At 31.7% G+C, this 11,028-nt stretch overlaps 1 protein-coding gene across 2 annotated transcripts; it reads right to left on the bottom strand.

The window, feature by feature from the left end:
- Positions 1-6,585: 6,585 nt before the first annotated feature.
- On the bottom strand, positions 6,586-9,393 carry LOC125138488 (L-rhamnose-binding lectin CSL2-like). 2 transcript variants are annotated; one of them, XM_047799727.1, is made up of 8 exons: positions 9,235-9,393; positions 8,677-8,739; positions 8,514-8,555; positions 8,352-8,390; positions 7,661-7,705; positions 7,320-7,455; positions 7,087-7,190; positions 6,586-6,818 (listed from the first exon to the last, which is right to left on the bottom strand). In XM_047799727.1, coding segments are annotated over exons 2-8 (399 nt in total). In that variant the 5' UTR covers positions 8,708-8,739; positions 9,235-9,393; the 3' UTR covers positions 6,586-6,816. The 2 variants fall into 2 exon arrangements, with proteins under 2 accessions (XP_047655683.1, XP_047655682.1); XM_047799726.1 differs by having other exon boundaries at positions 8,677-8,744; positions 9,235-9,392.
- Positions 9,394-11,028: the final 1,635 nt, after the last annotated feature.

Genomic DNA, 11,028 nt, shown 5'->3' with positions numbered 1-11,028 from the left:
GAGCAAACAGAAAGAGAGAAAGTTGTAGTGTTGTAGTAAGAACTTAATTATTATACCATCATTACTGCAATTATATTGATTGATATATTGATCACTTACTTTATTATTTTATTAAAACTATTATGTACAGTTTATTGTTTCATTTTATTATAGTTATGAAACCCTTATTTTACAATGGGCACTGTCCCAAATCAGCTTTTACAGAAATCCAATGTAGATTTTCATCCTATATGCCACAGTATTGAATTCTCCAAACCTGATTGGCTGGAAGCTGTTGATTAATTTTCAGAGAATCTCTGACATTAGTGACATAAGTGACATTTTATTAGCATAAAAGTCAGTAGGTTTTCTGAATGGTAAAGTCGTCCAGACAGAGGATTTATTTATCTTATGTTTTTATTTTTTATTTTGTAATAATTTAATTTAATTTATTTTTAATAATTTAATTTAATTTTAATTTAATTTGGAATTTATTTACTTTCTTTCTTTTTAATTTTAATAGTGAGAAAAAAAGAGGGAATGGTTGTTTATACCTGCTGTTAAGTTTAGTGTATTAGCTATTTTCCTGCAGATTTTCTACAACATTAATACAATAATATAATTGATATTTGATAATTGATATTATATTGATAATTGATATTATATTCTTTAATATAATAATATAAAGAATAATTGTATAAAAGCACGACCTGTTGTTAATTATGAAGGATACCATGGATAAGCGGAAAAAAACACTGCTAAAATATGTGCATTTATGTACAGTTATATATGTACTGACAGCAGTAACTTCACAGGACCATCACCTTCACAGGACATTTTATATTTTCTAAAAACAACAAAAAAAATGTTGTTAATGTTGGTATTTAAATGGTTTCAAATATTACCTCCAGAAACAAACAAGCTCGGAACTGCAATAACTGTAAAGCAAAACAAAGGTGCCTTTCTATTAAGGGAACAGAAATTCTGCTATTTCTACCATTAGAGGTGTAAGAGGTGTCATTTACTGTAGTTATTTAAGAGACTTACAGCTGAGTAGAGTGAGCTTCAGGAAGAACATCATAACTTTAGACGGATTGGAGCTGAAGCTGGAACTTCAAGCACTGAAACACTGGAACTGATATAGTTACACATATACATTTTCATATTGAGTATCAGGATGTCATACCAAAATATTTCCCTTTACAAAAGCCCTGACATGATCCCTGACTACAACTACCTACTTTTTAGGAACAATTGTAGAAGCGGCACTCTTTTGCCCAGTTTTTGAGTTTACAGCTAATCATGTGTTGACTACAAATCAAGCAGATACAGGTCAAGAGCTTCAGGTAAGTTCACATCAAACATCAGACTAGGGAAAAAAGTTTGGTTGCATGATTATGTATCATTAAAATATGATAATGATATTTATGGGTACAATTTAAATCAAAATCTGTTGTTTGCAGATGGTGAGGGACCAGAGCAGTTGTAACGTGCCTGCTATAAATGATGTCGTCTCTGACCCATGTTTTCTCACTTATAAGTACCTGACAGTTGTGTACTCCTGATTCTAATTGTAACTATAATGGAACTATATATATATATAATATCTGTATTATTTAATGACGACTACAATACATGTAATATGAAACGTATTTAATGTTCAGAACTACAACTTCTCTCATTCCCATTGTCTTTAATGCTGTTGTCAGAATAACACAAGGAAACCCAGCTTTATATCCATAGGCCTCTCTTCAGTCTGAAGCAGTCTGAGACTTATCTTAATATGTAACCATCATTCATACAATGTGGGATTTTGTTTTTGGTGTACTTAATATTTGCATGTTATATAATCAACTGACATGCTACTTACTAATGATTACAATAAAGTGTCACAATAAAGTCAATGCAAAGCATAAGAGTGATGAGATTTGTGTGACTTTATGTGGAAAGTTCACCTTCCAAACCATGATTCAATAAACAAAGTCCAAAAATATTGTAAATAAAATGCTCAAGCAGATAGGTGCAAATAGTTATTAACAGGCAGGCGATTGTAAAAACAGTACTGTCATACAAGCAGCCAATTTAAGAGATAAGCAAAATTTATAAACAATACGTTATTATGAGTTGTTATTTGTGAAAAGGCAATACATGTTAAGTGCTCAATAAAAATATATAATTATAATATATACAAAATATATTTATATATATAAATATATATATATATAAAATTAATAGAGAGAAATTTGGCAAATTCTTGGCAAATTATCTAAAATTCCTCATGGTTATGAGAGTTCATCTGATGGACTTAAATTCAAGTCAAGAGCAAGGCTTTCTTAAGTTATTGTTAAACTAGGTATTGGATACAGGTTAGGTAAGATAGGGTAAGATGTCTTTAGATGTTTTCAAACATGTTTGTATTTCAATTGGCTGGAATTCATAATTTCCTACTGCTTTGCTTTGGTAGATGTTTTCCTGCATGTTTAAATTTGATGCTGGTGCCCATCTGTCTGTACTCTCCATGCATCTTCTGATTACATCAAAGCCATCTAGCAGACTTACATTAGTAGCTTTCTTACGCAAAGAGCTAACTTTCAGAGAAAACTTTAAAGCATCTATTTTCTGAAAGACTTTACATGTGTTTATTAGCTTAAGTTCAGGGAGTAAATGAAGCCCATGAGCAGAAGGCACACATTTGTGAGATTCTTACATCATAACAGCACCTCAATGATAATGATGACATCAGCGATGATGGCATCTTCCTCTCCTGCTGTGCTGCCCATTGATCTTCATTATATGATTGGAGCATCTTTAATCATGTCTCTGCCGACATCCTGTCAATCACAAGTGCAAAGTGGTTACAATACTGTACAGTAGGTTGTATGTTCTCTTTAATTTATGTGACAAATCCCACACACAGAGATTTGGTCTCACCATCATTAAACCCGTTACTACACGAAGAAAGAAAAAATATTAAGACAGACTAAATCCAGAAAAACTGTGTCTACAAGAAACTTAAAAAATCTACCTGCAAAGCTGCAGTACAGTAAAAGATTTTAGGCAATTGTGTAATGTGAATTTCCGTGTTTGAGCCGTGTTTATGTTTGTGTGTGGTTGTATATGTGTGTATATGTATAGTATGTATATTTATAGAAATCTGTGTAATACTGCAGTATTGCACTTACCTTGCATGGGGTTTAATGGTGAGTGCAATCTGTGGAACATATTTTAGAAATGTCAGAAATAGATTTTTATGAACACATTAGAGTAAACATTCTGATCTTATTGATCTGACATTTGACCACTTAATTCATTTTGAAACAACTGCATTCATGTACGTATCAACAATAAATGTTTACAGTCATCTATCTAACAGAGTTAAGGCTGCCTGAATACATACAGTACTAGAAAATTGTATAGGACCAATGGGGAGTATCATCTCTGTTTAACTTGATTAATATCATCAAGTGCTTATCGATTTATTCAATAAGACAAAGCAGTGTAGTAGATGTGGGTTAATGGCCCATCCATCTCAGGGCTCTTGTATTATTGCGGGTTTGTAAATATGACTTCCGAGGCTGTACATGTCTTATTTCTTATTGAGGAGATTTGTATTTATAATTCAGATAACATGTGAGAGCACAATTATTTATTCACTCAGAAAAATAAACACATGGCCTTGGGTTCTATTCCTTTTTGTCATGCCTCTCGCATCTGGCAAAGTTCATTTTAAAATTTACAATACCTTAAAAGTCTCCCTAGATCAGGGGTTCCCAAACTTTTCAGACCGTGACCTATATTAAACTGCTTAGATATTAGACCACACTTTGGGAACTGCTGCTGTTGATTACACACATGACAGTTGTTTTTGACACAGATGCCGTTTGCTAAGAACGTTTAGCAACGTGTTTGTGCAAATCATCTCTTTTACAAACTAACCACCAGGACAGCAGACAACTTAAAAGCACTATGCTTTTCTGCAAACATAACTAAATTGACCGATTTATTCTGTTTTTGCTTTGGGCCCAGGGGCGCATGTGCAAAGTCTGTCTTCATGGAGTAAGTTTTACTTGAGTTTGTCATTTTGTTTGCGTTAGTTTATAAAATGATAAAACACTAAGTAAATATTACTTGGGCACTTCCATATGATTTTAATTATGTATTTAAGCACAATAAATGAAAACAAAAACTCAAGTAGCTTATACATGTCATTTTGAAGTAAAAAAAAAAAAAATTAGTTATGTTATCTTTATTTACAAGTTCAAAAATAATACACTGATGTCAAGGGATCAGGGTTAAGCGCTGTTCATAGGCTTAAGCACCATATAAATGTTCTCACAAGGATAGTAATGGATATTCACTCTGACAAACTTGTGTTACCATTTTCTAAATAAAAAGAAATGCACAGCCATTTTAGAATTCTAATGAAAGGATTTTGCTATATAGTTTTGCTTTGTAGTTTTACATGTTTTTCACATTCTGAATACACATAAGCCTGCTAAGAAAATTTTTTGTTTACCCAAACAGATGAAATGGACAAAAATCGATAAAAGATGGATTTGCTTTGCATCTTATTATCTTATTATTATTATGTGCAATTATGTAATGTGTAATTTTTTTAATTTGAAAATAAATTATAACTTTATATAAAATTAAATATTCAGGAATTGATTTATCATGTTACATTTTCATATACTTTTTAGATAGATAGATAGATAGATAGATAGATAGATAGATAGATAGATAGATAGATAGATAGATAGATAGATAGATAGATAGATAGATAGATAGATAGATAGATAGATAGATAGATAGTAAAGTGCACCCTCCTTCAAGTCTGTGTTATTACCCTGCATAACAATTGTGTGTTCTTAACTAACATTTATAAAACAAACAAATAAACTCAGGTAACAATAAAACACACACCGTATTTCAGTTTGCCGTTATTTTACTGCCCTTAGTGAGCATCATATTTTTCTGCAATTACAGCTGTTAATTTTCTGGAATATTCGTCTCTATCAGCTTTGGACTTTAGGATTCTGAAATATCCAATATGTCCATTCTTACTTACAAAACTGCTCAGAATTGTTTTTGGTTCTGAATTACTCCAGTATAGCCTTGGCAGAATGCTTAAAGTGTTTCCATGATAGAAGGTAAACCTCCAACCGTGTATTAAATCCCTAACCAGTTTTCCCATCACTGTTGATGAAACTCATCCCCACCAGGTAAAGCATTCTCAACTGTTACCTCACTATAAGCTTTTTGTTTGTTTAAACTATTTAAGCCTTTTTTTAACAATCTGACTTTTGTTAGTTGCTGTGATGGACTGAACAGTTGCACTGTAGATGCTTCCTCGACTATCTTTAAAGATCCTTGTCGATGAACTGTTAAACACCTCACTGTACCTCTTTTTATTAATTTTGGGTAAAAATAAAAGAACTAAAGCCCTTGTGAACTATGACTAAAAGTAAGTTTAGACAAATAAATTCACAAACATTCAACCAAAAAAATCTTAGTAGTTAATTCTTATAATGTCATGTTTAATATGGCACATACTTAATTTAATCAAAAGAATTAAATAATAATAATAATAATAATAATAATAATAATAATAATAATAATAATAATAATAATAATAATAATAATAATCCGTTAATAATCTGCTGTTATATACACAAGCAATGTCTACTCCTTGATAGTGAACAGGATTTTTTTTTTTACTTTTTGTAACTTGAAAAGGTCTTTAGGGGAGATTACTTTCTGTTAATTTCTATTTTTTTTTAATTATTTCTCATATGCACAAGCCATCATATTTTATTCCTTTCATATTAGGTTTCTAAGTGGGAACCACAATCCACATACATATAAATATCTATAGAATCCATATGCGGTTTGTTAATGCTCAGAGCAAACGATTAAATCAGGAAGTAATAATAATAAAAATTAAATAAACAAACAAACAAATAAATAAATAAAATAATAGGTAGCAAAAAAAGTCATATCGATACAGTGGTATAAAAATTTTTTTTATAAAAAACACAACTTTGTACTAAGTAAAAAACTTGGCAAGGGCTCTGTCTGGCAGATAGGAGAAGGAATTGCTGATAGAGCCGTTCTTATAGTTTAATAATGTACAATTTCTGCAGGAAAGGTTACTTCTTGTTCTATTTTTTATTTTATCTCTGGGTCCAAATGTTGGACATTTTAACAGATTCTGTAGTTCACATTTGAACAAATGTTTTTAATAAAACTCCACACGCATTTATTTGAGACCATCCTGACAATATTCTATTTTTCTTGAGTTTATGACTTTTTTTATTTAGTACGTGGAATGTTATGTCTATGAATAGTAATAATATACTATAGTAAGCTAAAGCGTGTAATTTGTTGATGTATAAACTGTGTTTGATTGTATTACAGCCCTGGACTGTTAAACTTTATTCTGCTTTTTACCTTTTGCACCTTTTTGCCTAAGTGCTGAGTTTAAAATGTTTATTGAGCTTTGTTTATCAGATAACAGTATGGAAAATCACCACATTGGATTACACAAATTTTCTGAATTTTAAGAAACTTTGCAGATAAACACATACGACATGACACTCATCACTGTTATGCTTGCATTTAGTGGATAGTTTATTAAAGCATTATTACTAAAGTGAATTTGTTTAGGAGAAACTGATTACATGTAACCGCAAATAAACAAGTTACAAAAATGATTACAGGAGTTGATTATAGCATGCTAATTTAAAGCGCATCAACACCACAACTCATTAAGCTAACAAATGCAGTTGGTCTGATGAAAAGAGGCCCTTGGGAAGAAAGCTGGAATCCCTCGAGTTTTTCTGTCAATAGCAATAAAAGAGAACAGATAAGAAAATAGTAATGTAGTGTTGCACATAAAATAGCTTTCATACTGTGAGAACTGTATTTACCTGAGAAGTGAAATAATTCTGATTACAAATTTTAAAAATCAGTTTAAAAAAATTATATTTTTATATAAATGATATCATCTGGTTTAAATTATTATATATACAGTATTATATATTATATATTAGCAGATCAGCATTAGTTGAGTCTCATTTATTAGATATATAGCAGAAAGACACTTACAGGTACAGTAGTAATTAATTGACAGGTACTTATAGGTGCCACAGCAGGGATCAGGCAAAACACATCTTTTAACCGGCACGCGACAGTAGCACCTTCCATTACATCTGCAAAACAATGGTTTCATTGACTTTACAGATATCAGTAATGAATGTTGATTATAAAGGTAATTTACAATAATAATAAAAATTCAAGTCACACATCAGTTCTTCTCACATCACATCAACTTTTGTTACCTAGATGAAACAATCTGTTGTGCTCTGGGCAAGGAGCAATGTCTGTTACAGATTTGATTGGCAGGTCGTCCTGCAGCACAAGTGGTGGAATCGAGTCGGCCATAGAAAGCTCTGATGATCCTTATACGACGATGACCTAAAATGGAAACATTGGACAAAAATATGCTTTTAAAAATACTAAACTATAAGGAAAAGCAGTGGGAAAAGGACAAAATTATGGGGAAGCTATACTAATTGATAGATGCTGATGAGACATTAAGACAATCAGTGTTCTATAATAGAAAGTGTATGACGTAATCTTGTAGTACATATTATAGGTAGATAATAAAAGGGAAACAGACCGCAGTTCAGCACAGCAGCACCACCATCACAGGCAACAACTCTTGCTACAGGAAACAGATTAAATAATTAATGCACTTAAATTTTCATCCTTGTACCTTTTTTACTTAGACTGATATTTTATATTTTACACGGAGCATGGTTTTGACATACTGCTAAAATTTACTAAATCCAAATGTAAAAAGAGAAATATTTAGTGAGAGAAAAATGGGATTGAGGGAAAAGGAAAGAGGAAAGATGGATAGAGCAAATAAAACTTTATGCCAATTGCATTATGAGTCTGGTCACTAATACCAGTCAAATATACTTCAAAGGAAAATGAAGTTAATATGGAAATACACATAATTTTCTGTATAATAGGAAGAAATTAGTTCATCATTTGCTGGTTACATTGATGTTGTTGCAATCCTAAACCTGTAACACATTTTACATTCTGAGATGCTTTTCTGCTCACCACAGATATAAAAAATGGCTATTTGAGTTACTTCTTATCACCTTAAACAGTCTGTCTATTTGTTAAACCTCACAGAAATGATGGTGACTGTGACTATAAAGATTGTTGTGCAAGAACAAAAAAGGTTTGTGTTAAAATATTTATTCACATTCACTTCATATTCATTTCTGATCATAAGGAAATGTTTGCATTATAGGCTTATTATGAGCTCTTGGAGAATGTAGAACACTTAAACTTACGACAAGTCTGGTTCTGGGAAGTACAGGTAACTTCTTTCTCTAGGAATAGATCATTTATACAGATATTTGAGCAAGTAAACCTGGATTAGTATGCGAGAATCCATATCAATTTGTCTATTAAAAATTGTAAAAATGTCAGCGTTTGTATGCTTCAGAAATTACCTCCAGACACGTGAGTCTGCAAGTCCAGAGCGGCCATAAGTACTATAAAGAAAAACACAGATAAATTACTAACAAATTCTGTTGTCTCTTTCTTCTGTTAGGATGCCAGAGGTAATTTATCACATCAATGGATTTCATATGGAAAAGTATGAAAGAACCTTACAGGTAAATAATGTGAGCTTCAGGAGCATCATGATGCAGGCTGAGTCAAAGTCCAACAGCAACACTGCACTACAGCAACAGATCAATTAATACTTCCAGGAAATTTCTTTTTCGTACAAAGACCACATATTTACACTTTTATTCTTTTCCCAGGCAAGAGATTAGGACCAAGAAATAAAACCATTAAAATTAGTGTTTTAGTAAATCTATACTTATACTTAAAAGTTTTTAGTCATTGAGTTTAAACATGTATATGATACTAACATAAAATCAAATGTAACATATGTTATAAATCTGAAATTTAAAGAAAATGTGGTTACAGAGTTGAATTGGAGAAATATAAAGATATCCATTTGGTGGGGTTCACCTAAAAAAATTGGGAACCCAAGATGTAACCATACTTGGTAAATTTCTTATAATCATATTTATTGTTGTATATGTTATTAAAGACTTATAATGATGATGAATGCGACACTTAATCATAGATATAAACTGTTTATTATATTTTACGTTATATTTCACAAAGGTAAGAATTAAAGAAACAGAAAAAAGTACTTACAAGTAATCTTTCAGCTCTAGGAGGATAAGGTTCCCTGTTCTGGTGTTATAAGACTGCAGTGTCCCCTAAACTGAACTGTTGTGTAGATATATACATATACATATAGACACTTCACGTCATGCAACAGAAGGCAATCATTTAGCTCCTGCCCTCTTCAGCTTCACCATCTATTTACCATAATTACACATGTATTAGTTATTGCACCGAGTTGCATGCAACAGTTTAGTTATTCCTCATTCTGTATTCTTGCACATTCTGGTTATTGCACATATTATTCATTGCAGATATTCCCCAGGTGTAGCATATAATTAGTGCACAGTTATAGAAACAAATGGTGCACTGGTAGAAACTGTTTTGTTATATTCTTTGCCATAGGTACAGTATAATGGGGACATACTGTGTATCATTCATATCTGGTACAGTATGAACTGTCAGTTTACCTGAAGTCTGTGTATATGCCCTTAAGTCTTCAACATGAGCTGTCTGTAGAGGAAGAGCACTTTAGGATATCGTGCTCTTCCTCTATCAGAATATCATCCAGCCAACTACACTGATGTAGTCCCTATTCTACATCTGTGGAAATAAATACAAAATCAGTACCATCAGTGCTGACCTTGGATATGCTGTATATAGATTACCTATTAGTTATATTTAATGTAATTTTGGCCACTTCAGATAGTGTTACAATCAATACAGAGCTCACAACTGATATGAAAAGTATTGGAGCACTAAAATTGCAGGTCAAGATATAATTGTGACTAAATACCAGTGTTCATTGTTGCATTTATATATCATATAGAAAGTCCTGGTTCACTAGTTTGTGTCCAAGAGCATCATTTGTCATGATCATTTGTTATAACATCACTGTTAACATCACTGCACGTGATACCAACATTTACCAACATTATTTGCTGCTGCATATATATGATACTGAGTGTACAGAACATATTCTTAACCAGGGTATTATTTGATGAGGTGCTCAAAAGCATTCCTATCTTAATGGCTGATCTATGTTGTGTCCTCTAAGTCACCATAAATTGAGGAAATAAACAAAATGTAACTTTACTTACAAAACATCCTCTACATGATTGCCATTTCTTTGTAAATGCACATAGAATCATCTCTACCGCTCAAAATGTATTCATGTTAACACATCGGTTCATTGCAACCTTGCAACAGCCTCTACTTCCAGCCATGAAAACAATTTCAATACTTTATTCTTTTGTCATAAGCATTCTTAAAGGAGATCTAAAAAAATATCCACAAGTATATAAAATATTAGTATGAAAACTTTTAGAAGACATTTTGCCAAAAAAGTTTTAAAGTCCTGTATGTATGGAGAATTTAGGACATCTTTTATAATTATATGATAATAAGAAATTCTGTAATATTGCAACTCACCTTTCCCTTCAGCTGATTTCAGATAAGACTTTCCACATTTGTTCTGGCTTATATATGGTTATTGGACCATGGATAGATAGATCACTGCCTTTAGTTACATGAACGGTCTGAATATTAATAAAGGCTGTATGTAAATGTAGACATCTCTTATCCCTGTTAGGCTTGAGTTTATTGCATGATACTTTATTGCAAATTATTAATAATAATAGTACAATTGAAAATAAAATCATTACAGCTGTTGGTATAATGTGCAAATATTACGTGCAACAACAACAAAACTCCTGCACTTCATCATATGGATAATTAAATCTTGGTGTAATTCTTTTTAGGGGTGAAGAGACTGGGGAGAAAACTGGAAATCCTTTGAGTTATTCTGTTAACAAAAGTGAAAAA

Source organism: Tachysurus fulvidraco, chromosome 14, assembly GCF_022655615.1.
Source record: "Tachysurus fulvidraco isolate hzauxx_2018 chromosome 14, HZAU_PFXX_2.0, whole genome shotgun sequence".
Classification (NCBI taxonomy): domain Eukaryota; kingdom Metazoa; phylum Chordata; class Actinopteri; order Siluriformes; family Bagridae; genus Tachysurus; species Tachysurus fulvidraco.
This window is presented reverse-complemented; position numbering and strand designations above follow the sequence as displayed.